The following is a 25740-nucleotide window of genomic DNA, read 5'->3' on the forward strand; positions in this document are numbered from 1 at the left end:
CCGGCCCCGGGGGGGCCGCGCCGCAGCCCCCGCCACCTACCCGCACCATCCGGGGGCCGCCGTCGCGCTGCCGGGCGAGCGGGGCCGAAGCCTTCCTCCTCCTCCTTCTCTCCCTCCTCCTCCTCCTCCCTCCCCGCCCCCGCACCGGGAGCGTCCCCGCCGCAACGCCGCCGGTGCCCCGGGCGAGGGGAGGAGGCAGAGGAGGAGGAGGAGGCGGGGGCGGCGGCGATGGGGCCGGGGCGCTGCGGGCTGCGAGGAGGAGCCGTGCCCGGCCGGAGTGGGGCTGCGCCGGGGGGGCGCGGGGGGGATGCCCGCGCTGCTCTGCCGTAGGCGCCGCCCGCCCTCCCGCCCCGCCCGGAGCATGGCCCCCGGCAGCGCGACGGAGCCGGAGCGAGGGTGACCGCCCGCGGGGGACACTGTGCTGTGCCGCTGGCCTCGGAGGACTTTCACTATAATTATCATCATTGTTATTATTATTATTGGGGGTTTAATTTTTTAATTCTTTGGCGGGGCAGCGGTTTTTTCCTCCTCCTTCAGCGCGGTGGAAAACACACGTTTTAGACCAAAATCCCAAACCAGCCCATCCATCCTCTTTGCTTTGCGCTTCGCAGCAACTTGGAGCCCGTTAATTGCACTTGGCGATGGTAGGTCCCATGACACTTTCGTTTTCTCTTCTACTTCCCCCTCTCCCCTTCACCCCCCCGTGTGCGTGTGTTTGCGGGTGCCCCCACGAGCAAAAGTTGCTGCCGGGGAGGGGGCGGCGGGGCGAGTTTAATACGGTGTCGGGGCGGGGGGAGCGNCGGAGGCGGCGGCGGGAGCCGCCCGGCGGGGAGGTCGCGGCGCGGCGCGGGGGCAGCCTCCGCAGCCAGCGGAGGACTGGATGGAGCTGAAAATGGCCGCTAAAAAAGGGGCGGAGAGGCCGCCAGCCGCACCGACTTGAACTTGGAAGTGACGCCCGGGAGGGTCGCGCTCAAGTCCGCGCTGCGCGGAGCCGCCCTGCCCGTACTGGGGTGGGAGAAGGGAATCACCGTGCTCGGTGTGAGAATAAAAACATTTCCCCCGGCCCCGCTGTGCGGGGCTTCGCCCGCTTCTCCTGCTGGCAGGCCACGGGGGGAGCGCGGCGGCGCGGCCCGAGCCGCCCCGGGAGGATGCGGAGACCGGGCCCGCCCGGCCAAGTTCGCGCGGAGGCGCCGCATCCCGCGGGGACGGGGATGTCCCTGCGGGGGGAGCGTGCGGGGCGAACCCCAACCCCGGGCGGGGATGGGCCGCGGGGGTCGGCAGAAGTTGAGAGTGGAAATTTGTTGTGCGGGAAGAGGCGCTGCGGGGGCTCGTCCCCGCAGAGGAAAAAGAGGGAGAAAAAAAAAAGGCCAAAAAAAGCGGTTTTCTTATTTTTGGGGGGGGGAATAAGCAGCGCTGGAGCCGCAGCCCCGCGCCAGGAGCAGCCGCGCTGCGGATCAGGTCCCTGAAGGAACGGGCGACCCCCGGTGCGGGAGGGGAGCGGGGCGCGGCCCCCCCGGGCCGGGAGGTGCCCGGGGATCCCCTTTGTGTTCCGCCCGTGGCGCTCCCCGCGCGCTCTCTAATTAGCGTCATTAGCGCCCGCGATCGGCCAGGGCCGGGGGGTTGCGGAGCGAGAACTTGCGGTTTGGAGTTTGCCGGGCGCAGGCTCCGCTTTTTTCACCTCCCGCTCTCTTTGTGCGGGGGGGGTTGCGGGGCTCCCCGGGACGAGGGGGGGGCGCGGGGCTGCCCCTGGCGCTTTCTTCCCCCGTGGCACCGTGATGCTGCCGGTGGTTAAATAACGCGGGGGGAGTGGGATAAGCGTCTCCGCGGGATGAGCGAGATGCGGCGGGGGCAGCGCGGGGCCGGCGGGGCGGCCCCCCTGCACCGGGGCTGGGTGCGGGGAGTAACACCGCTGCCACCCCCCCGCGCCGGGGCCGCTGCTCAGAAGTTGCACATGAATCTGCAGGGTTTTTTCTCTCCCATCGCCGGATTGGCTCTGTTTAGTAAAAAAAAAAAAAAAATTAAAAAATAAAACCCCCAAAACAAGCAAAGCCGGGCGCGCTCCGCGCAGGGCCGAGGGGGGATCCGCCGTCCGCGGGGGCCCCGTCCCTCCCCCGCCCCCCCCTGCCCCGCAGCGCCTCGGCCCTGCGAGCCAAAGGGGGTTCCTACATCTTTAAATGGGATGTAATATTTTGGGATGGGCTTTTTTCATAACGTCACTTCATTCCTCGCTCTTTTTTTTTTTTTTTTTTGGTTTTTTTTTTTTTTTTTTTCATTTTCTCATTCTTTCTTTCCTCTCCCTCTCCGCTGCCTGGGTCTCGGATGGAGCCGCTTCCCTTCTAACTTCCCCGCCGCCCGTGCCTTGCAGGCTGGGTGCGGACCCCCGACACCCCCGGGGCGAGGATGACCCTCCTGCCTCTTTAAACCGCCCCCCCAAAACCCCAAACAAACAACAACAACAAAAAAGCGCTTTATTTTCCAAGTGTGGGGGGGGAATTTTGCTTTTTATTTTTAATTTTTTTTAAGTGTTGGTTTGTTTTGGTTTGGTTTCTTTCTCTTTTTTTTTTTTTTTTTAAGTTTTTTTGGCGGGGGGGTGGAAGTTGGAATCTTTTTATTTCCTCCTCGGCCCCCCCTCCCGCGGGGCCGCCCCCCCGTGCCCGGCTGCCCCCCCCCGGGCCCCGCAGAGCCGCTCCGGAGGAGAGAGAGAGAAAAAACGCCCGGACTGCTCCAGCCTCCGAAATGACTCAGTAACTTTTACGCCTCGAGTCTCAGCCCTGCAATTAGGCACTTTCCCAGCACGGCTCGGGATGTATTCGTCTCCTCTCTGCCTGACCCAGGTAACCGGGACCCCCCCGCGTCCCCCTCCCCCCAATTTGCTCCTTTCGCCGCAACAGACTTTAGCAGTTGCAATACAAAAAGGGAAAAAAAAAAAAAAAAAAAAAAAAAAAAAAAAAAAAAAAACCCCAAGAAAATGCAACACCTCCCTCCCTAAAAATAATCATAACAGAGAAAGGCGGGTTGGGGCCGTGCAGGCTGCTCAGAGGAGCCGCGTTCCCCTCCTGTCCCCCTCCCTCGCCTTTTGCAGGGTTTTTTTATGGTGTTTCTGGTGCTTTTTGGGTTTTTTCAGCCTTCACTTTCACTTGGGGCGTGGGGGGGTTGGAAGATTGCGTTGTGGTTTGGGTTTTATTTTTTGGTCGCTGCGCCCAGAGGTGGGTGGTGCGGGGAAGCCGCCGGCTCTGGGGGTGAGGGGGGACAGCGTGGGGTGCGGGGGGTCCTCGGTGGGCTCGGGGAGCCCGGGGGGGGTCGGCGCTGCAGCCTCGGGCTCGGCCGTGCCGCCTCTTGCGTAGCGTGAAACTTTTTCCTTCCCTCCCCCCAGCCCGGCTGCACATGGTGGAGTGCAAGGGCCGGGGGGGCACGGGCATTTTGTTGGGAACCCTCCAGCTTCGGGACAATGTGCACCCGGCCGTGCCACGCCGCGCTGGCGGGCGAGAGGGCAGGGGGGGCCGTGCACGGCAGGATGTGGGGGCACCCCCTCGGTATCCGAGGCGAGGGGCGATGCCAGCCCCCGTCAGGGAGTCGGGGTGACGAGGGGCAGCCCCGAGCCGCTCGTGGGGACACTGATGTCACCCCAGGCCACGCCGCCGCGCTCCGGTGGCACGCGGCAGGGCGGCCGTGCCTGGGCCCGCGGTGCAGGCGACAGGGGCGTCCCTGCAATGCCCCAAGAGCCGGGATGGCCGCGGGGGGAGATCCAGGAACCCCCCCCGCCCTGCCCACAGCGCGACCACTGCGGCTCTGCCTTTGCATTGTGCTTATTGATCGCTGATATTTATTTAATTATTGAGCAGGCAGCTTTCTCTGCCTCGTAACCTGTTCCCTGCTGGCAGCCGCTGCCCGCTCCGGGCCCGGCCTCGTGCGGCGCCCCTCGGGCTCTGCTCTGGGGAGGGGGGGGGCTGCTGCAGACCCCCGCCCCTGCCAGCCCCCTCCCTCGGCACGGGGCTGCGGCTGGGGCTGGCTCTGCCTCGGGGCTGGGGCTGCGCTGCCCACGGGGCTCCGTGGGGGTCCGTGGGGTCCCCTCGTGGCCCGCTGAGGTGCGGGGGCAGCGCGGGGTCCGGCCCCGGCTCCCCCCGGCCGCGGCGTGAGGCTGCTGAGGACACGGGCAGGGTGGGCAGTGCCAGGGCTGCTCAGATGACCCTGAGGTGGTGCTCCCTGTTGTGTGGTTGACTTGGCAAGGGTCACACCTCAATCTGGCTTATTTACTTCTCTTTCTTCCTTTTTCTTTTATTATTTTTTAACTATTTTTCTTTCTTTTTCTCTTTCTATTTTTTATTTGTACTTTTTCCTTTTTTACCTTCTCAATTTTTCTTTTAATTTTTCCCTTGCTCTTTTTCTTTTTTGTTAGTTTTTTTTCTCTTTTTTTTTTCTCCTTTTTTTCTTTCTTTTTTTCCCTTTCCTTGCCATCCCGCCTTTCCCACCCTGACTCCATTCCTCCCAGGGGTCCCACCACCTCCCAACCCTCCCAGTCTCCAGCTGGTGCTGGGTTGGCAGCGCCTGTTGTTGCCAGCTCACAGTGCTGGTATGATGTGGAAGCCGTGCGGTCGCTGGCCGGGCCGGGGCTGGCAGGAGCCCTTCTCCTCACAAACCCGCGCTGTTCCCAGCTCTCCTCCTGGCCGACGGAAGGCAGCTGGTTTTTCCTCCACGGATCCTCTGCCCGGGCACGGGGCAGGCTCTGGTGTGCTCCCCCTCACCCTGACACAGGCTCAGCTCCGATCCAGCCCGGCTCGGATGGGACCAGCCCTGTCCCCAGCTCCAGCCCAGCCGTTCCCGTTCCCGTTCCCATCCCAGCCGCGCGCGGGCAGGCTCGCCCGGGCTCGGGAGCTGCGGGTGGTGATGTGGATACATTGGAACGTGCGCGGGAGCCGCCCTGCCTTGGCCTTTGCGCATCTCCCCAGCAGCAGCACCGCCGGCCCCGGGAGCCCGGCACGGCCCTGGCACCGCGGGACCCCGCGGGCAGGCAGGAGCCCTTCCCGGCCGGAACGGGCCCGAGCTGGGGAGCCCAGCGGCACCACAATAGCCCCGGCAAAGGGCTGATAGCCCGGGACACGCTCCTGGCCACGGCCTCGGCCGTACCTCCGTCGGGTTAGAGGGTGGCTTTGTGCCCTCCCAGCTCTATGTCCCTTCTTGGGGACTTCCTCCCGCTTCCGCAGCTCACCTCTGTCCCCGCTCGGGGCCAGGCCGGGAAGTCAAGAGGGAGCTGCCGAGATTAGCAGGGAAGCAGCACCGGAACCGCCGCCACGCACGAGGCCTCACCCTGCCCACGGGGAAGCGGGGCGGGGGCCGGGGGGTGTCCGGCTGCCCAGGCTCCAAAATAACCCTGGAGCTGAGCACCTGCCAGGGACCTGCACGTGTGTCCCCTGGGAGCTGCTGCCCAGAAGCCAAAGGGATTTCCAAAGTGGTAACAGTTATCCTTGGCTCCTGGATCCGCAGTGGGGGGACATTTGGGATACTTCTTATGGGGGAATATTGCAAATTTTATGACTGGCAATGCTCCTACACCTGTGGCTCGTACCTGGTACCTGGCAGTTCCCCCAGCACACCCCCAGCCCCCCACCCTGGTTCCTGCAGGATGGGAATGAAGTGAGATGGGCGCCATCCTCCAAGGATGCCAAAATGTTGGAAGCCGGGCATCCCAGCAGGGTCTGGTCAGAGACTCTCTTCCCTCTGCCAGGCTCCATGCTAGGGGTGCAGAGCTGATTTTGGGATGGCAGAGGCAATGCACTCGCACTGCCTGACCGGGAGCCAGTGGCCAGGCACAGACCCCCACGTGTGCCACAGTCAGTGGCTCGGGATCCGAGGGGCGTCAGGGAGCGCCTGGCTAAGCTGGCCTGGCACAAACCTTGGTACCAGCAAACAGGCACAACTCTGGGCCTGGGGGTGGAGCTGGGCTGCCAGAAGCATTGCAGCCACGTGGCACCGTCACAGCCACATCTCCAGGCATCCGAGGGGATCCCACCTCTCCCCGGCCACGGCCGGGCTCCACACATCCCTCGGCTGCCACCACTGCTGCACGCGTGTGGCTGGAGCGGGGAGCTGCCTGCTGGGCACATCTCATGGGGCATCTTTTGGCAAGCCCCCTTCCCAAAAGCGCCGGGACTTTTCAGCACCGGTGCTCACCCCCTCCACCAGTAGCTCCGGAGAACTGGTTTCCAGCCGGGAGCTCAGATCGGCTGCCAAAGGATGGGAGCAGCAAGCCGGGCATGGCGGGGGAAGAGAGGGAAGGTTGCAACACACTTTCAATTCTCCCATCTGCTGAGTATTGTTTGGGAAAAACAATGAGGCTGTTCTTTAAATGCAACCTTCAGGAGATCCTCGCTTTCCCCGCGGCGCCCGCCGTGCCCGCCTGCCCTGGCGAGCCCTGCCCCGCTGCTCCTGCCCGATCCCATCTTAAATCCTCACCCGGGAAAAACAGATCCTGTTTTCAGGGAGGTTTCTGGTGCTGGGTCGGAGGGCCAGAACTGGCAAGCGGGGAGGATGAAGCCAGCTGTGTGAGGGGCTGCTGGCTGGTGCTCACACTGCGCCTCTCTCCCCCTCATCACCTTGAACTTGTCTGGGGCCTCGTGCAGTAAATCAGCAGACCTTTTTCCAGGTACTTGCCGATTTCTCCCTTCCCTGGACAGCTTTGCCTTGCCCACGGTTCCCTCCCTGGCCGTGGTTCAGGTCACTCATGCCCACAGTTCCCTCCGTTCTGGGGCAGGGAGTGCTCCCACCGCGTGCCCAGCGCTGCGGGTGTGCGCACGCCTTTGCAGACTGCTGAACAAAGCCCAGCTGCCAGAGCCCAGAGCCCTGCCCGGGGCTCTTGGAGCAATTGGGAATAGCTCCCATTTCTATTCCCCTGAGCCTGGCAGGGCTGGGGATGGATGCTAGGAGCCATACCCTGATCTTGTTTTGACCCGGCGGTGTTCCCCCCTTGCAGAGGTGGCTGTGGCATGGACGGTGTGGCCAAGGCGGTGCTGGCGTGGCAAGGCTCACTGGGCAGAGGAACCATGGCAAGGGCTGGCCCAGCCAGCCCTTATCAGGCCACAGCAAAGAGCAAGAAAGGCGGCTCCCTGAGGAGCAGCCCTGGGGGAGAGCTGCCACAGTGGCACTGAGGGATCTGTCCCAACCCCGGGCCGTACATGGTGAGGAGGGCCTGAATAGGGGTTTGGTACTCACAGAGAATGGGAGGGTCAGTGTGTCCTGCCTTTGGAGGTGGTGGAGGCAGGTCCCTGCCAGGCAGGGCTCTCTGGGAATAGCCCCAGGGACAGGGACAGCTTGCCCTGTCTGCTCACCCACCTTCCTTGCCCGATGGTGTCTGTGCCAGCCATCCCTGTGCCTGGCCCCTGGACATGTCCCCACAGCCCAAGGGGTGCCCAGTTTCACCCCATCACTGCTGTTGTGCCTGCACCTGTTCTAGCCACAAGCCAAGCCCTTGGTGGCACGATGGGGGTGGTGACAGTGGTGGGGAGCATCCCAGAGTCCCTCACTGGAGGGGAAGAAGGAGAGTTGTCAGGGAGGTAAAATTCCTCCCTGTGAAGCTGGCACGCTGCCTGCCACCCCCGGCCGTGCTGTGGCTCCTCAGCGCAGGGATGGCGGTGCCAGCACAGAGCATCTCCGAGGGGGCTGGCTGCCCGTGGGTGGGGGCTGGGGGGGCTGCTGTCCCCATCAGTCCTTGCACCCAAGCTGGGAGTGCAGGCAGGGTCCTGTGGTGGTGGGGATGTGCTCCTTAGGGACCCATGGGGAGAGGATTTCTCCCACAGCACCTTGGGGTGTGCCGGGCAGGTCGAGGCAGGGTGGCGAAGGCGATGGGAGCAGCCGGGGCATCAGTGGGTGCCGAGCCCTGCCAGAATCATGTGGCACCACTGGTGACGTCCACACAGCATGGCTGAGGGCTGCTGGTGGAGCTGAGTCTGAGTGGGGCAAAGCTTCATGGCGGGCCAGGATCGCCCAGTGCCAAATCCTCATGGATTTTCAGTACCAAGATGCTTTTGGATGCAACAAATTGGTGCAGACAAAAGCCTGAGCTCAGCCTCCCTCCCTGCCCTGGCAGCCAGACACTCTGAGATCTCACCCTCGAGGGGGGTGTGCAGACCCCTGGGACGTGCCAGCTGCAGGGGGGGATGCACAGGGTACCCCCGGGCATCCCGGGGCCTGGCTCGCGCCCGGGCGGGCGGCTGGGCTCGCCGTCCGTCACGTCGGCCCTGGGCAGGCATCCCCCGCGGCCGGGCGCTCTGTGCCAGCTTGGCCGGGACCCAACGCCCTGCGCCGGCCGCCAAGACCCGGAGCTTCCCAAGTCCTGGAGAGGAGCTGGGAAAGGATCCCGTGGCTCAGGTGCGGCAGCGCTCACGCGCTGGGAGACCTGGGGCCAGCCACTGCCAGGGATTGATTTCTCGGTTAACTCACCGCTGCTCTAAAAGCGCATTAATCCTTCTTCCCCGGCCGGCAGCCAGCACTGGGCAGCGTTTTGGGCAAAATCCCCAGGTCTGGGCTTTGGGCTGCCTGCCGTGGACGTTGTCCTCCCCACCACCACCACCACTCCAGCAGCACTGCCTGGCACGGGAACACCGGGATCCAGCCCTCCTGCTGACCCCTCTTCCCTGGGAGCTCATTCAAGTCCATAGCCGGGTGGATTTTTTTTTTAACTGTGGGTTTTATTTTGTTTTTTAAGAAGGTTTTCGCTCTCCTTGCAAAGGGCCCCTGCATTCCCTTCACGGGGAAATGGTATTTGACCGGCTGTTGTCCAAAAAAACCCCCAACATGTTTCTGATCACGAAAAACCAAGAAATATTTTTGCTTTCAAAGGAAAAAAAAAAAAAGCCCATGAGAGAGAAATGTTGACTTTCCACCCAGACATTTCCCCTTTCCCCAAACCAGCCCTGAAAAAGAGAGGCACCACTGCTCCCTCCACACTTCAGGATGTCATTCTGGGGGTACAGTCCCACGGTGGATGTCATCCAGGGCTCATCTGGGTGCCGGCGAGTGGTGGCAACGCCAAGTGTGTGCCCCCCTCTCTGCTCAGACCCCCTTTTCCAGGTGCTCCCACATTGCACAGGCACGTGGGGTTGCCGGGAGGACGGCGAGCGCCGGTGACCTGCTGGCTGTCCCCAGGGAGCCACCCATCACTGTGCGCTGCAGAGCCGCCGCCGCCAGCCCGCCTCGCCCGCTGCCACAGGCGACGAGGCCGCTTGGTCCCACGGTTGCCTGGCGGGAGCCGTGATGTGCCGGATCCTGCACCCCCTCCCGCCGTCCCTGGCTGCTGCCCAGCGATTTGGGAAAGCGAGACGGCTCAGGCTGAAATGTGACCCCCGCCACGCTGCGCCGCAAAATCTCCTTTAGTAACCTGTGCGCCAGGACAGCGAGAGCGCGGCGTGAATACCAATGAGGGGAAAAGTGCCGAGTAAAGAGTTTTTGATGGAAATGGCATCGCATGAGAAAGAGAGCGGGAGCGAGCGGGCGGGTGCGCGCCCGGAGCCTGCGCCGGGCGCGGGCACGGCGGGGCACACACGTGTGCGCACCTGCGGCCGCGAGGTTGGAGGCTGAGCGTGGCAGGGTGCCAGGGTCGTGCCACCCCGGCGAGCACTGGGAGATGGCAATGGGGGTGATGAGCGGAGGGGGCTGCGAAGCAGCAGCTGAGGGGACACGTGGCAAAGGGCTGCCACGGGCAGCGTGTCCGCAGGGTCCGGGGCAGTTCCGTGGCACATCGCGGCCCCGGCCGCAGGGAGCGGCCCCGTCCCCTGCGCAGTGCGCTGCTGATCAAAGGCGCAGGCGGGGAGGGAGCGGGCCTGTGTGAGCAGCGCCCTGGCCGCGCGCCACCCCACCTTCCCGCTCCGCTCCCCCGGGAGTTTGTTAAACAAATTTCTCTAATTGCACAAGCCAAGGAGTTTGTTGGAGAAAAAAGCTGGGGAATTTCCCCTCCTCTGGGCCACCCCTTTCCCGCTTCCCCCGGGGCAGGCGGCGCAGAGCGAGCAGGTCCTCCCCACGACCCCCGGCTCTGCAGGAGGCTGTGACCCCGACGCCTGCGGGGCGCAGCTGCGGGGTGTCCTCATGTCACCCCTGCCTACGCAAGGACGTCCCCTGCTCGACCTCTTCGCAGCCGGGTCACACGCATTCCCTCCCGTCCAGCCCCTGGGGTCAGAGCCTGTCACCTAACGCGGTGACACCCAGCACCGCCGTCTGCCCTTCCCGGCTGGCGCTCTCCATCGCTTGGCTGGGCACCCCTGGAAACGGCCTTTGTGAGCCTCCCGTGGGCAGCCCCTGACATCGAATCCCGCCGGATTAGCGAATGTACGGGATAAAAGCCTCGGCTTGGCGGCAGTTCCGTGCCGGGTGGGGGCTGAGGCGGTGGCCCTGCCAAGAAGGGACGATGCGCGGCCGGGTCCTGCCCCGGTTCTCGCTGAGGTCATGGCTATAGATAGCCGGGAGGGCGCAGCGCCGAGGGCAGGATCCTGGCGCCCTTGCCAGCTGCACCGAGAGCTCTGTGGGCACCCGCTGCCTGGGAGGAGATGCTGCCAGGGCACTGGGGGTTGCTGATGGACGGGTTGGCTGGGACAGCCACTGGCCATCGCCAGGTGACAATCTGGTGCTGCAGGGTGTGACCCTACACCTGCAGCGATGCTCAGACCCAGCCACTCTCCATCATTCATGGTGAGTGGGGTCCTGCAGCCTCTGCTGATGCAGTGACCTGGGGTGGCTTTTTCTGTTGCTTCCCACCATGTTTCTTTCTTTCTCTGCTCCCAGGCAAATGCCAGGCTGGGGCACCCCCACCCCCAGGGTACACCCATGGGTGCAAAGCTGCTGGGTCAGGAGTGCAGGGCCAGGGTTTGCCCCCTCCAGCTGCCCAGTCTGGGTGCAGCTCAGCTCCGTGCAGAGCCAGGCAGGTGTGTGCCCAGGGTGCCCCCGCCAGCCCCATGGGGCTCTGGAGCGCCGGGGTGGCTGGGAAAGGCGTTGTTGATGAGGGCACTAAAAATAGAGTGGGACTGGGATCTTAATGGGACTTTGTGGGAAACCTGGAAACATTTTCTCATCCCCATAAATGAGTCCAGATGCATTAACGATGACTGCATCGCATCCTGAGGTACCGCCGGAGGGAACCGGGACGCGCTCACCAGCTTCCTCGCCTTGCGGTGGGGAATTGGTTGCAGAGAGGAGTCACCAGCAGCAGCCAGGGCCGAGCCGTGACTGCTGCATCCCATGTGGGGACAGGGACGGGAGCTCACCCAGCATCACCTTGGTGAGGACCTCAGCCTCCATCCCGGGGTCTCTGTTGCCGGTGCCCGTGGGCGCTCACAGCTCTGCCGGCAGCGTGCCAATGTGCTCGGGTTGGTCGTGGCACCGCAGCCCCACGAGCTCTCTGCAGCCCCCAGGCCCTGAGGTGGCCAGTGGGGGGAGGGTGAGGTGATGCAGGAGGGCTCCCAGTCGCAGGGCCAGTGGTGCTGGTACCCCAGTGTGCCCTGTGGTGGCATCGAGCTGGTGGGATCTGGCCTGTCCAGGGGTTTTTCCTGTTCCGTCGTGGAGTTGTGACAGGGTTATTGGCTCCCAAAGTGTCGACCCCACGGCAGGACCTTGGACTCCCTAGAGGATGGCTCAGGGCCAGCCTGGGCAAGTAGCCCAGGGCGGGTGGCTGTTGGAGCCCACGTCACGAGGCAGGTTGGCACGGCCGTCTCCGCGGTATGGCAGTGTCACTTAGCGGTTACAGCAGCACCCGGGAGGCAAGGGCAGTCCTGCCCCGGGCCTCAGTTTACATCCAGGTGGGGAATAGCACCCGGCACGGGAGGAGGGCACTCGCCCCCTGCCCAGCCCGGGCTGCTGACCCATCACGTGGAGAGCAAGGGCACCGGCCACAGCCACCGGCCTCCGCGCCGGGCACCGCCGAGCCCAGCGTCCCGAACAGAGTCCCTTTGTGCAGGTCAGCCCCCACCCACTGCTGTCACTTGGGACGTGTCCAAAACCCTCCCGAAATAGGACCCAGCCGGGCTCAGCCTTTGAATCTGCCCAGGAAGGCTCTGCTGAGCTGCCGAAAGCGGATGATCGTTCCCCTTCCGCCCATTTGAACTGATCCCATCCTTCAGTGCTCAGCGTGCGGGGTCTGGCCAGGCTCAGAGCTGACCCTCTGGGGACACACCCAGCCCCTTTGATCTCCAGGCACCACCCCGTGCCTCAGTTTCTCCTTCTCTCTGTGGAGGGTCCTGGCAGGTTGTCCCAAGCACTGATGAGAGGGAGCCGATGAGATGCTGGAGGAGGGGCTGAGCCATCCATGGCACAGCAAAGGCGCTGGGGCCGTGGGGGGGGCCATGAACTCTTCACCTCCAGGCCGCCAGGGTGGCCGATCCCCCTGCGAGGTCGCCGGATCCGCGGCAAAAGGCCGGGGCTATTTTTAACCACTGACTTGCTCCAGGGATTGGATTTGCAGCAGAGTGAGCCCCGCAAACCCATCACAGCACTGCCCATCATGGGGTGCAGAGGTACCCCCAGGGCCAATCCCCCCCAGCAGGCACCCCCAGGAGGGAGCTGGGGACACCTCTCGGCACCCCCACACCTTTAATGGTGCACGATTAATCTCCCTCGGAAAGGCCAGGACAAAGCAGGCAGGGCTAAAAATATGTTGAGAGGGAAATAAAACCTCCTGCGTCAGGGGCTAAAGCCGGGCTCAGAGCCCTGGGCCTGGCACAGAGGGGCTGGAGGGACCCTTTCTGGTGGTGCCCCCTCCCCAGAGCAAACAGGGTGCTGCCAGGTCCGACACATCTCCTGCCTCAGTTTCCCTCTGTGCTCCTGGGAACAAATACTGTCCCCAGGTCACATTCTGGCAGCTCCCAGGCTAGACCCTGGCATCTGGGATGGACAAAGCGCTGGGTCTCGGACGCTGCAGCCCCCGCCATGTGCCAGGAGCAGGGATGGTGGGGACGGGCCACCCCCAGGGCCCCACACTGACGCAGGGCAGGGTGGAGGAGCTAGAAGTGCCAGGACTCGTTGGCAAAGCTTTTTTTTTTTTTTTTTCCCAGTTCCATAAAACATTTCCCTTCCTTGGAGCCCCGGGGGGGGTTTGGCTGGGAAGCCACGTGGCTCTGGTGCTGCTGGCCACGGGATGCTTCCCAGGACAAGGGGACATCTCCGTGGCCATGGGCTGGGTCCCCCAGTGCTGCTTCCAGACCTCTCCCAGACCTCAGCAGTCACCGTCACATCCTGCCTCGTCTGTGGGCTGGCCTGGCAGGTGACGTGCCTCAGTTTCCTTATTTTTGGAAAGGCAGCGCCTCACCCTGGGGGCAGGTGGGGTCACCCTGGGAAAGTGGCTGAGCCGTCGGCTCCCAAACCCCAAAGGGGACGCGCAGAGACGGCACCTGAGGAAACTGAGGCACCTGGGAAGTCCAAGTAAGTCTTCAGGAAGGCAGTGAGTGGCTTTGGGCTCTCACACTATCGAGTCTCCCTCAGCAGAACCCTCCTTGCTCCTCCACCACCCAGTGCTAGCCGTGTTGCTAGCGGGTACATCCCTGGGGCATCCGTACCCCTCCCTGCATGCTGGGCACGCTGCTCCCCAGTTTGGGGCGCATTCAGGAAACCCGGGGACCGGCAATGCCAGTTGTTGCTGGGGCGGGGGTGCACGCAGGCAGACCAGAGGCGGTGCTGGGCACGGTGTCGGGGCACGTACCGTGCCGCCGGAGAAGCCCCCTCCGGCTCCATCCCACCTGGGCCACCCCCAGCTGCCGTCTGCGGGGCGGGCTGTGCTGGCTGGCAGGGGCCCAGGCAGCGCTGGCACCGGAGCCCGGGGCTGCCAAGAGAGCTGCTTTTCTTCCTGATGTTTTCCAAAGCAACTGGCAGGTTCTCTGCCGCCGCAGCCTCCTGTGACCCGCGGCCTCGGCGCGCTCCCCGCGCCCCCGCTCGCAGCCGCAGCACCTGCGAGGGCGAGCGCCGGCACCGCTCCCGCCCCGGCACGTAGGCGCGGGCAGGTGGGCACCGGCCCGGCCCCGGGGGCGGCGGGGACCCGCCTGCTCCGGGGTGGCTCAGAGGAGTTTTTGGGTAGCGCCAGGTGTGGGGACCCCAGGGCGGCACACTGAGGGGTGCGTGGTCAGCATGGTCCTGGGTGCGTGGTGAGCACCAGGGGCTGTACGAGCCCACCCCCCGCTCCTGGGCTGATCCTGAGCGGGGCTGAGCATCACGGCAGCGAATGAGGCTGCTCACCCTTCCACCAGAACCAGTAGTGAGAACAGTCCAGCCCACCCACAGCCCCCAGCCACGTGTGGGTGTTGGCTGGGGGATGCTCTTGGCTCTGGGGGGAAAAAACCCGCAGGATCTGCAGAGAGAAACTGCGAGGAGGCTGCACAGTGTCCTGCCTTCACCTCCACCTGTGCCGGTGGTGCCAGCCAGATGCCCTGAGCGCCGAGGCTCTGTGCCCCGGCGTGGGCTGCAGGAGGGCTTTTGCAAGTGAGGGGCTGGGTCAGCCAGGAGCTAGGGGAAAGCGTGGCTGTAACAGAGTGTTCTGCCCCACGGGCAGCTGTGTCGTGGGGCCGGGTGTGCACAGGCAAGGCACAGCTTGGGAGCCTCAGCTGCCCCCGTGCCCCCTCGCTGCCCCGCCCCAGCGCTGCCGCTCTCTTTCCCGGGCCGGGGAAACGCGTTCCGATGCAGAGCAGGCCGGGGCGCCCGGCCGCGCCACACCGGCGAGCAGCAAAAATTATGAATAAGCTCTTGTTAATAAATACTTTATGATGAATCCAAATAGATTTCCTCCTCTGGAGCAATTATTGCAAAATGGGCTCTAATAGGGTGCAGGGCGGCCCCGGGAAGGGCTGGGTGCCTTTCAGGGCCTAAGTGCCTCCTTCCATCCCCTCTAATGAGCACTTCCCAATCATTTGCATCTGTCTCGGCAACAGGTCTCATTACCAGGTTAACTCATTACCCAGAGCCGCTTCGGCGAACAGTTATAAGCGGCTACCGGAGGCTCCGGTCCACGCTAAGGGCATCTGTGGGCTCTGGTGAGGAGAAGGCGAGTCCCCGCTGTGCCCTTTTAAGGTACCGGGATTTTCAGGATTACCGGAACCTCTGTAGTCGCATCCCCCCCTGCCACCACGCCAAGGCTTCCCATGGGGGCACGGAGCCCGGCGCCCGACTTGCCAGCCCCTGCCCGGGCTCGCAGGGCCGCGGGGAGCGGGACCTGGCAGGAGCGGCGGCCGTGGGAGCCGGCAGCGGTTCGGAGGTGTGCGGCTGCTGGAGGGGCGGCTGAGCATCCTTTCATGGAGTGAAGCCTGTGTGATCCCTGCGGGGCTGCCATGCAGCCAGGCTGTCCCGCGTTGCGCCCTGCCCGCGGTGGGGATGGCATCCCGCTCCTCCCCGCAGCCGAGGCCGTGCTGGTGGGAGAGCAAAACCAACTGCCGAGGTGTCTGACCCCTCCCGTCCCGCTCCTCCTCCTCCGCCCCTCACCCCAGCGCCTCCCCCGTGAAAACTGCTCGGGAATTTCCTGAGGAAACGGGTTTTTTTCATTGGAAAATTCAGGCTGTTTCACTGAGCCCGACCTGTTTGGACAAGGCGCTGGAGCGGAGGATGCTCGGAGGGTGGCCAGCCCATGCCGCGGTGCCCGTGCCAGGTGCCGTGTCCCTGCGTGGCACGGAGCGTCCCCCCTGTCCCCGGAGTGCAGAGCCCCAGGGCTGCCGAGCCGGCCGCAGGAGCACGGGAAGAGGCAGCGCCTCAGCTGTGCCCCTTCCCAATCCCTGGCGCTGCCAAACCCTGGGCTGCGGAGGAGTTAATCCTCCATGGCATGCCCAGCTCCACACAGAGTATCCCTCCTTCCTCTCCCCGCTCCACCGCAAGACAGAACCGGACTTGACCCGTGCCTCAGTTTCCCCTCACAGCACCTGGCATGGAAAGCCAGCGCTCCAGCAGCCCCTGGAAGGGGGGTGCAGGGGGGCCCGGAGCGGGGCCGGCAGCACCCGGCGCAGGCGTGCTCCTGCCTGGGTTGCAGGGCTTTACAAGCCTGGGTTGGATGAGGCCCAAGCGCAGGCTCTGCTGCCAGATTCCCATCCGGAAATGCCCCGGGAGCAGCCTCGTCTGGGGTATTGCAGCACGTCTCTGCTTCCCAGCCCCGCAAAGGAAAAACAGCAGGAGAAACACTTAACCAGTCTTTTGCCGGCGCTCGGGCTGCTGGGCTGGGGGAACCCGGTGGGAATCTGGAGCTGGGACGGACAGACAGACAGTGCATCCCTGCCTCTGCCTTCCTGAGTGGATCCGCTATGAAGCCGGCTGGTGCCAGCCGGGATGGTGTGCCCGGCTGCGGGGCTCACTGCCTGCACGGCTGGGGACTGTCCCCACGTCCTTTAGCGTGTCCCCTGAGCCCCCGTAGCAGCCGTTCCCGTGTGCTTGTCCCGATGCCCCCCAGCCGCCCTCGCCTGCCCTGCTAAAGCCGCTTAACCGCGGCATCGCTGCGCGGGTTAAGCCGGGCGGGAGGGAAAGTTGGCGAGGGGCTGATTGGCTTTGGGTGCAGCTCCCGGCCTGCCGTAATCCCGGGCAAGGCGGGGGGGGGCTGCCGTGGCTTCGGGGGCACCGAGGGCTGCGGGGGCTTCTGCACTCAGCGGGTTTTTGGAGGGTCTCAGTTGTGGGTCCAAGTGAGAGCCGCGAATTCTCGGCACCCTGGCGGGGGAGGGCACAGAAATTGGGGTTTGCTCCTGCCGTGCCGAGGCAGAGCACCGAGCAGCCCCCGGCCCCCACAGCGAGAGCAAGCAGCACCCGAGGGTGCTGCCTCGCCCAACCCAACCCGGATAACCGGGTTCCTGCCACGCTTCCTTGCAGTGGTGCCCGGGGTGGCACTCCCCAAGCGGGAGAGCAGGGATGGGGACAATGGCGCGGTGTCCCCCCGGCCCTGCGGCCAGCCCTGCCGCCGGCTGCCTGGGGAGGGTGGCGGGGCCAGGGGATGGCAGCAATTTGTCGAGCTCGTCTGAATAACCGGCCACCAAGGAAGATCAGCCGCCCACCGCCCCGGCCAAGTATTGTTTTTGGAACTCACTGCTGCTTTTTTCGGCTCCTGTCTTACTTTTCTTTGACCTTCTTCCCTGATTTAAGACACATGCCCAGCCCTTGCCCAGCTGCACTGAATTAGCGGCTGCTGCTGGGGAGGGAAGAGGGAATCAGACCCTGTGGCGTCCCCGGGAGCAGCCGGTGGGGACAGGTTCCCCAGGCAGAGTCGGGTCTCCAGGCAAAGAGGGGTTCTTCTGGCAGGATGAGTCCCCTGGGCAGGGACGGGTCCCTAGGGTTAGGACAGGTTTGCCTGAAAGTTTGGGTCCCTGTGGGCACAATGAGTCCCCTGTCCCTTGTTGGGCATGGCAGGGACACTTGTGGGGCCACAGCTCTGGGTCCAGAGAGGAGCTGGTGACTCCCAGAGGTGGCAGGGTCTGTCCCATGAAGGATCTGCGTGTGCAGGGACTTTTGGGGGGTTACTGGGGCTGTGCTGGGGTTGGGACTGGCAGTTACTGGTGTCTGTGCTGGGTTCAGGGACAGTGGGATCTGCACTGGGATGTCTGTGCCAGGTCACAGCAGAGTCTGGTTCAGGGGTGACTAGTTCAGTGGACACCCAAGGACCCACGCTTGCTGTTGTCAGGGTTTGTGCTGGGGGAGCAGATTTAGGGTTAATGGGATCTGTGCTGGACTTGAGAACAAGTGGGAGTAGCAGGGTCTGTATGGGGCCGATGCTTGCCGGGAGCCTGTTTCAGGGGACATTGTTCCCTCTAGGCAGGGTTACTCTGGGACACAGCTGCTTCAGCCAGGGAATGGCATCACTGCTCGGGGATGAGTGGGGCCAGATCTGGAGTGCTCGCCCCATCCCACAGCCACAGCTCTGTCCTTTCCCAACTCCTGCCTGTGGCCACCTCCTCACCTCAGAGCAGCACTTGCCTTTGGCACTCTCCCCAGGCATGACCCTCTGGCATGGCAGTGGCAATTGTCACCAGCCATCCCCCTCTCAACGTTGGCAGGAATCCAGCTGAGCTCCTTCCTCCTCCTCCTCCCCACAGTCATGAGGGACCCCAAGGGCCAAATCCTGCCCTTGGAGACCAGATTGGTGCTGCCCTGGCTACACACAGGGATGTTCAACCCTGTGCCTGCTGCCTTCCAAGCTGTGCTGCTCCTCACCAGGAAGGCTCCCAACACCTTTCCATCCCATGGTGGGGTTGTGGGCCCCCGGCCAGGAAGCACTGATTTTCCAAATTGGAAAAAAAAATGGGATGCGAGAAGGAGGGGCCAGGGATGGGGATGCATTTTCCTTGTTTTCTTTTTGGGGCTGGACTCATCCAGCAGCGCTCACCAAATGGAAAAAGGCAGTCAGAGCACGTCTTGTGTGCCGGGCCAGGCGCCAGCCGCCGGGCTGGCTGCAACTGGGGCAAACTGGGGGGAGTTTCTCACTGGTCCAGAGGGAGTGGAGAGGTCCAAGGCACCCACAGCTCGAGTGGGAGCACCCGGCATGCTGCAGGCATGGGGCACCCAGCACTGGGGTGCTGTGGTCTGGCAGCGCCTGACGCCTGCACAGCGGCTCCGGTGGGCACAGCGTCAGCTGGGATTTCAGGTGGGATTTCTGCACCTGATGGGAGCAGATCCTGGCATGCAGATCCTGCAAAGGGGAGAGGGTCCAGGTGCTGCTGAGGTGGCCAACCTTGTGCAGGAACCTGTCCCCTTGTAGAACTGGCTCCAGTATTGCCCAGCCACTCCCTGCAGGTTGTTGGCCTGGGGAAATTGCAGCCGGTGGGATTTATGGAGGTCTGCTGGAATGGGGATAACCTCGCTGGGTGGTGAGAGGATCCCCAACCCTGGTGGGCATGTGCCTCTGCCACAGCTTTTTCTTCTGGTTGCACTGGAATGCAGCCCAGTGGGAATGAGCCTGGCAGGTCCCCAGGGCTCCACAGCCACCTCGGGAGGGAGCTTGGAGGGACTCGGCCAGGAGTGACCCCCTGTCCCTCTGCTCCCACAGGATGAGTTCCACCCCTTCATTGAGGCGCTGCTCCCCCACGTCAGGGCCTTTGCCTACACCTGGTTCAACCTGCAGGCCCGCAAGCGCAAGTACTTCAAGAAGCATGAGAAGAGGATGACAAAGGATGAGGAGAGGGCGGTGAAGGACGAGCTGCTGAGCGAGAAGCCGGAGGTGAAGCAGAAATGGGCCTCGCGCCTCCTGGCCAAGCTGCGCAAGGACATCCGGCCCGAGTGCCGCGAGGACTTCGTGCTCTCCATCACGGGCAAGAAGCCCTCGTGCTGCGTCCTCTCCAACCCCGACCAGAAAGGCAAGATGCGCCGCATCGACTGCCTGCGGCAGGCGGACAAGGTGTGGCGGCTGGACCTGGTCATGGTCATCCTCTTCAAAGGGATCCCGCTGGAGAGCACCGACGGCGAGCGCCTGGTCAAGTCGGGCCAGTGCACCAACCCCATCCTCTGCGTCCAGCCCCACCACATCAGCGTCTCTGTCAAGGAGCTCGACCTCTACCTGGCGTACTTCGTCCGTGAGAGAGGTGGGTGCTCGTCTGCCTGCAGGGCAGAGCCTGGCTGTGCCCTGCCACAGCCATCTCTGGGGGGTTTGCTTTAGCTTTCCCTCTCCGTCTGTCCCATCCCAACTCCAGCTGGGGACACTGCTCCTGAACACCTTTCCCATTGCAGACCTTGCAGTGCTTATCTCTCCAAACTGCTTCTCGGGTGGGTGCCCCTCACCCTGGCCCCTCTCCCCCAGCCAGGGCTGATCCCAGCTGCCCAGGAGCAGGACACAAAGGTCCCTGAGAATGCTCCTGTCTCTGGGCATTCCCAGCATGGAGTTTTGGGGGTTAAACCCAGAGCTAACCCCACGTCCTTTGCCTAGCTGAGAGGAGTGGGTGGGTAGCCTGGGCAGGGAAGGAGCAGCCTGTTCCTGGTGCATCCCCAAGGGCTGGAGCTGGAAGAGGTCCAGCAGTGCCCATTTGCCATGGACTATGGTGCCAATCCCTTGATGCCAGAGCAGGGACAGAGCAGCAAGGCCAGCTGGGGAGGGCACAGCAATAAAAACGTTGGTGGGGGCAGCTCCTGCTGTGGATACTGGTCCTGGCCCTTCACCTGCCTGGGGATGCCAGGGACTTGCTGGGAGAACTGGCTGCTTTCACTGCAGCAAGGAGGGTCAAACCTGCTCTCAAAGCCATCAGTCAAAGGGGGAAACTGAGTCACAAAGTGCAGCGCAGGCAGCAGCTCTCCGTTTGGGTCCCTGAGCCATTGTCCTCTCCACCAGCTCACGTCACGTCCCCACATGCTGGGAAGGGGAAGCTCAGAAGAAGGGATTTTACCTGGGCAGGTTTGTTGTCCCCAGCTGGTGACATGCTAGCACAGACACCCTGCCAGCAGCTGGGGTCCCCCACACACCCTGCCATCCATCCGTCAGCACCCCCAGGTGTGTTGGTGCACCCACAGGAGCCAGGGAAGATGCTGTGTGATCCCGGCCAAGGGCTGGGCGGTTGCAGGGCTGGTTCACAGACAGGAGGGTCTGTGACTTGCAGGCCTGGGGGGAATCAAGGGTCTCATGGCCGCCCCTGGCCAGGCCAGGCTACCCAGGTGTGTGGGGGTGGCAGGATATTGGTCCCCTCCTGGCAGCACCTCCTGCCCATGTCCACAGCACGAGGTGATGTCCCCTGGCCCCGTGAGCCCACCCTCATCAGCACCACAGCAGGGGGAACGTGAGGCTGTGGCTCTTTGCCTGGTACTGGCCAGAGCCTAGGGACAGACAGTGCCCTGGTGCCAGCAGTGCCAGTGTTGTCAGTTGTGGTGGGCACATGCTCTGCCCGGCCATCCGTGGGATATGTTGGGTGTCACTGGGGAAACCGAGGCAGGGCAAGCATGTGACCGCCCCCACTACCCAGGGAAGGGGTTTGGCAGGACTACCAGGCCCTTGTGGCTTTGGGGAAAAGTGGGGCACAGCCTCCAGCAGGGAATAGCCAGGGCCAGACCCTGGTGTGGGGCACACCTGTGGTTGCACACGCGTGTGAGCCAGGACCTGCCCGCCCAGCCGTGCCCCCGGTGTGTGAGCACGTGTGCTGCCAGCACCCGTGCCCACACACGTGACTCACCCGCTCCATGGCACCAAGGGACCCAATGGGGCACTGGGAAGGGTGGGTGCTCTGCTGGGAACAGGGGCCCAGGGGGCAGGCTGGGGGCTGTGGGTGTCCTGTGCGCCTGGACAGGGAGTGGGGTGTCGTGTACTGGGCTGAGACAGGGCCATGCTGGGCTGAACTGGGCTGCTGCATGCTGTGACTGGGGGCACCCTGTACTCACTGGGATGGGGTTACTGCATACTGGGCTGGACTGGGGGCACCCTGTGCTGGCTCAGCTGGAGGTGCAGTGTCACACTGGGCTGGAGTACCCTGGACTGGGCTGAGCTGGGAGCGCCCTGATGCTGGACTGGGAGTGCTACAGTGGCCAAGCTGAAGGCAGGGACCAAAACCCCCACAGCCTCTGCAATGGGGTCCCCATTGCCACCTGGTGTGCCTCCCTGGCCACGCCGTGTCCAGCCGCTGTCCCTGGGAGGTGGCTGCCCCTCTCCCACCCCCCGCCCCTCCACCAGCGACCTTGACCCCAGTGTCTGGGTCCCCAGCAGCCGCAGTCACCTGACTGTCTAATTGGGAACACAGCGGCTGTAAATACTCTCTGATAAGGCCTGGCAGCCTCTCACTTTCACTGTTAAGGTCGCTCTGGCCCTGGTTAAGGGGGACCAGCATGGGCCAGGAGCAATAGTGTGAGACCCCTGAGGTGCTGCAGGGTGCTGGGTGCTCGTCATGGCCTGGTCCCAGCCCACAGTGGGCATGTTCAGTCAGGCTGTGGCTGATGGTAGGGGTCTCCAGCCTCCCACCTTGGTGGGGAAACTGAGGCAGGGAAGAAGCCACCACATCGGTGGGACCCTGCACGGCATGGCCAGGCTAGTGACAGCACTCAAGGGGTGTGGGGGATCACTGTACCACAGCCTCGTGGGCTCAGTGTGCTTCTCCCTGCCCGACATGCTGCCCTCCTGCTCCCTCCTACCTGCTCCTGCCCGGCACACTGCCCGTTCTTGCCTGCCCCCTCCTGCCTGATTCTGCCTCCTCCCTCCTTCCTGCTCCCTCTGCCTGCCCGCTCCTGCCCTCTCCTGCCTCCTCTCACTCGCCTGCCCGCTCCCCCGCGCCGCCCGCAGCATCCCCAGCCTCAAAGGCAGGGGCTGGGAGGGTCTGTCCCGCGCCGGGCCCCCCCGGCCGGGCGGTCCGGGCTCCCCGCAGCCCCCGCAGCTCCGTTATCAGCCCGAGCACGTGCGCCCGCGCTCCCCCGCCCCCGCCGCCCGGTTTTGCCGGTGTCAGCACAATTTCCCAGCCGCTGCTCTGACAACGCCGGGGAATGGGGGGATGGAGGAGCCCCCGGCCCTGCGCTCCTCACCCGCGGTCTGGGGCAGCCTTGGCAGGGGCTGAGCGCCCGGACGACCCCCCCGGGCCCATGTCAAAGGCGAGCTCTGCCCCTCGGCTCTTCCCCCTCTCCTCGGCTTTCCGCGTCCCCGGGTGGGCAAACTGAGGCAGGACCTGTGCCAGGCTGCGGGGAGGTCCCGCCCAGCCCTGCTGGCCCCGGGGGTGGCCGTGGGGTGCAGGGAGTGCCGGGCGCCTGGGTCCTCCCCAGAGCAGCACCGGCCCTGCTCCCATCCTGCACCCAGCCCTGCGACCGCCACCCCGGTACCTTTGGGGCAGGATGGGATCAAGATGGGTGCGGGGCTGGATGGAGGAGGGGAGCAGGGTTTGATGAAGGATGAGCGCTGGATGGGAGCAGGGCTGGATGCAGGATGGGTGCGGGATGAGTGCGGGGCTGGGTGAGGGCTGGGCTGTGCACACCGCAGTGGGGGAGGGGACGGCGCTGCAGCCCAGAGCTGGGTGTGCGGCGGGGGGGCGGGGGGGCTGGGGGGAGCTCGGAGGTCGCTGGTGAAAGTCAAAAGCATTGCAGTAAAATGGTAATCAATCTCCCCAGCCGATGGTGCCAGGACCTTCGGAGCATTACGGAGAGATTCCTCTCAGCAGCTCCTGTCGGCAGCAGCCAGTCTGGGGGGGGACGACAGTGCTCCCCTCCCTGCACCTCCCACCAGTGCTCCCCACCTCCAAGGGCTCCCTTGCTGAGCCCTCACCATGGTGCCTCCATCCCTGCAGCCCCATCTATGCATCCTTGTATCCCCATGCTGGTAGCCCCCATCCTTGGACCCCACCCCCCTCCCACCCAGGCTCCCAGAGCCGGGGAGAGGCAGAACAGGGGCAGTGCTGGCCCCTCACACCCGCTGAGGTTCTCTGCACCCCCCTCCCCAGCCGTCATGCTCAGTGGGGCAGGGGGTCCAGGCTCTGCCCTGCAGTGAGCTTTTCCTGGCCGTGCCCCTTGGCTGAGCCCCCAGACCGAGCGGGGTGGGAGCAGATGGGTGCCCAGGGCAAGCAGGCAGTGGGCCCCAGGGTGGCATCGAGCTCCTGGCAGCCCCGGCCATGCTGCCGCCAGTGGACAGGACCTGGGGGGAGGCAGGGACCCCCGCGCTGTGCCAGCATCTGCATCTCCCACCGCCTGGCAGCCCCTTATCTCCCCCCACCAGCCTCACCGCTGGGTGCGGTGCGAGGCAGATGGCACCAATCTGCCGGGGAGCCTGTGCCAGGGCTCTCGTCCCAGGCGCGCTGCGGCCGTGCCAGGCCGGCCGTGCCAAGCGTCTGCTCAGCCCCTCCAGATGGAGGGGCAGGCGTTTCCCCGGGCACCGCCGCTCCGCCAGCCCCCGCGCAAATATTTATCGCCAGGGTCATGAGAAGATTGATGGGGTTCACAATATTTGGGATCTGTCATTTGCAGAGCTGGGCACCGGCGGGCAGGCAGGCTGGAGAACCCCCCAGCCCGCAGATGAACACAAGCAAACTCTCCCCCTGTTGCCGGTATCTCTACTCCCAGCCAAACAGCCAGGGAGAGGCCGGCGTTGAGGGGAACGGGGTAGGCAGAGCCCAGCAAGTCCAGGAGGATACTCCCCGGGAAAGAGCACAAGGGTACAAGACAGCAGAGAAACCGCAGGGGCTGGGTTCCTGCCCCCACGGCTGCGTGCTGCAGAAGCGGGATGGGAGGGGGCTCCCCAGGGTGCCACCCCCCCGCCACCCCTGTCCTCTGCAGCGTCACTGCCCGGGGTGCCGCTGCTCCTGAGCCCGGCCCCGCTGCGAGCCTGGCGCTGGCACGGCCGGGGCGGTTTCCATGTGCTCGAGCTCTCCGGATCGATGTGCCGGCGACCTTGGGGAGGTCAGGGCTTCCCCGGCTCTCCCGCAGTGCGCCGAGCCGGCGGCGTGCCGGAGCCGGACGGCTTCCCCGCAGTGCCCGCTGCCAGCCCCGGCCTCGCGTCACCGCTGAAGCGAGCTGCGCCCTGCTCAGCCCGGCGGCCCCGGCAGCGTGAGCGGTGCCTGCCGGGGACCTGGCACGGGGTGCCACGTCCTGTGCCGCCGGAGGGGACAAGGGGCCAGAGCGGTTCCGCGCCCCGTTAGACACCCGATGAATAAAAGATGAGCGAGCTCCTCTCACGAGCACCTGCCGTCCCCCGCCCTCGCCACCCGCCGTCCCCCCGCGCTGGCAGGCGCCGTGCCCTCCCCGGGGCCGCAGTTGCCATCCTGGCCGGGTGCCCGGTTCCGTGCTGCGCTGGCAAGGGACAGCTGGGGCGGCAGATGCCCACGGTGCTCCCTCCCGCCCGTGGCCGCGGGAGGGGGGGAACAGACGCCGGCAAGCCCCCGGTGTGCCCCTACCCCCCCGATCAGGGTTGGCACTGCCAATTGGGGCATGGGGACGGTCCCCTGTCACACTGGTCCCTGCACTGGGGTCTTGGCTAGTCCTGGGGAAGGGCTTGAAACTGCTGCCTCAGCCCTGCGTAGTGGTGGTGCAGGGCTGGTTTTGGGGGAGCATCGGAGGGGCCATGGTGGGGGCGCATTGGACTCGGGGGGAGGCTAGCTGTGTTGTGGGGCTCTGCCACGGGCTGGAATTGCTGGGGCAGCAAGATAGTGGCAGCATATTTCCCTTTCCCTGTCCCTTTTCCTTTCCCTTTCTCTCCACCTTAATTTCTTCCTTCCTTTCTCCCTCCCTCCCTTCCTTTCTCTCCTTTCCCTCTCCCATCCGTCTCTCCTCTCTCCCACTCCCTCCCTGCACTGCGCCCCCAGGTACCCCCAGCCCAGCGCGCAGGGGCTGGATGCCAGCACCCCGCAGGGGAGAGTCCCGGGGAAGGGGGGGCTCAGCCTTCCCTTTGTCTGTCCCGCTCTCCCCATCCCCGCTGCCATCTGTCCCCGCTCGCCTCCGCGGACGCTGGCAGCCCTGGATGGAGCCCAGGCCTGGCAGGGCTGAGCGAGGGGGCGGCCGCGCCGCCCTCCTGGGGGGGTTCCCCCCGGCCGCTGCCATCTCCCCGTGCCGGCCGGGGTCGGCCGAGGACAAACCCGCTCGCTCCCAGCGCCGCTCGCTCGCAGCCGCCGGCCAACGTGCTCGCGCCTCCCAGGCTCCCGCCCGGGCCAGCTGGCCGCGGCCGGCGTACGTGGCAGCGGGGCGCGTCCGTCCCCCCCGCCACCGCCCCGCCACCTCGGGGGATGCCTCCGGCCAGGACCTCCCCGGGGCTCCGCTCGGCAGGGGGAGGAGAAGCTGCCGCCCCCGCAGCGCTGGTGGCCAAGGCCCGGCAGAGCCGCCTCGCCCCGCGGCCCCGCAGCGCTGCAGGCATGGCGGGGGGCATGGCGGGGGGCATGGCGGGGG

At 64.8% G+C, this 25740-nt stretch overlaps 1 protein-coding gene across 4 annotated transcripts in view; it reads left to right on the plus strand.

Moving 5' to 3' along the window:
- Positions 1 to 477: 477 nt before the first annotated feature.
- The window catches only part of NFIC (nuclear factor I C), a 38112-nt gene continuing 12849 nt past the window's right edge, over positions 478 to 25740 (plus strand). For 2 of the 4 annotated variants that reach the window (XM_041422567.1, XM_041422578.1), the window contains exons 1-2: positions 2602 to 2834; positions 18968 to 19499. In XM_041422567.1, the coding sequence (XP_041278501.1) occupies positions 2805 to 2834; positions 18968 to 19499 (562 nt within the window). In that variant the 5' untranslated portion in view covers positions 2602 to 2804. Of the gene's footprint in view, positions 645 to 2599; positions 2835 to 18967; positions 19500 to 25740 lie in introns of those variants that run through there. The other 2 variants (XM_041422558.1, XM_041422549.1) reach the window with 2 other exon arrangements.

Source organism: Onychostruthus taczanowskii, unplaced genomic scaffold (genome assembly GCF_017590055.1).
Source record: "Onychostruthus taczanowskii isolate IOZ18803 unplaced genomic scaffold, ASM1759005v1 scaffold110, whole genome shotgun sequence".
NCBI classification, from domain to species: domain Eukaryota; kingdom Metazoa; phylum Chordata; class Aves; order Passeriformes; family Passeridae; genus Onychostruthus; species Onychostruthus taczanowskii.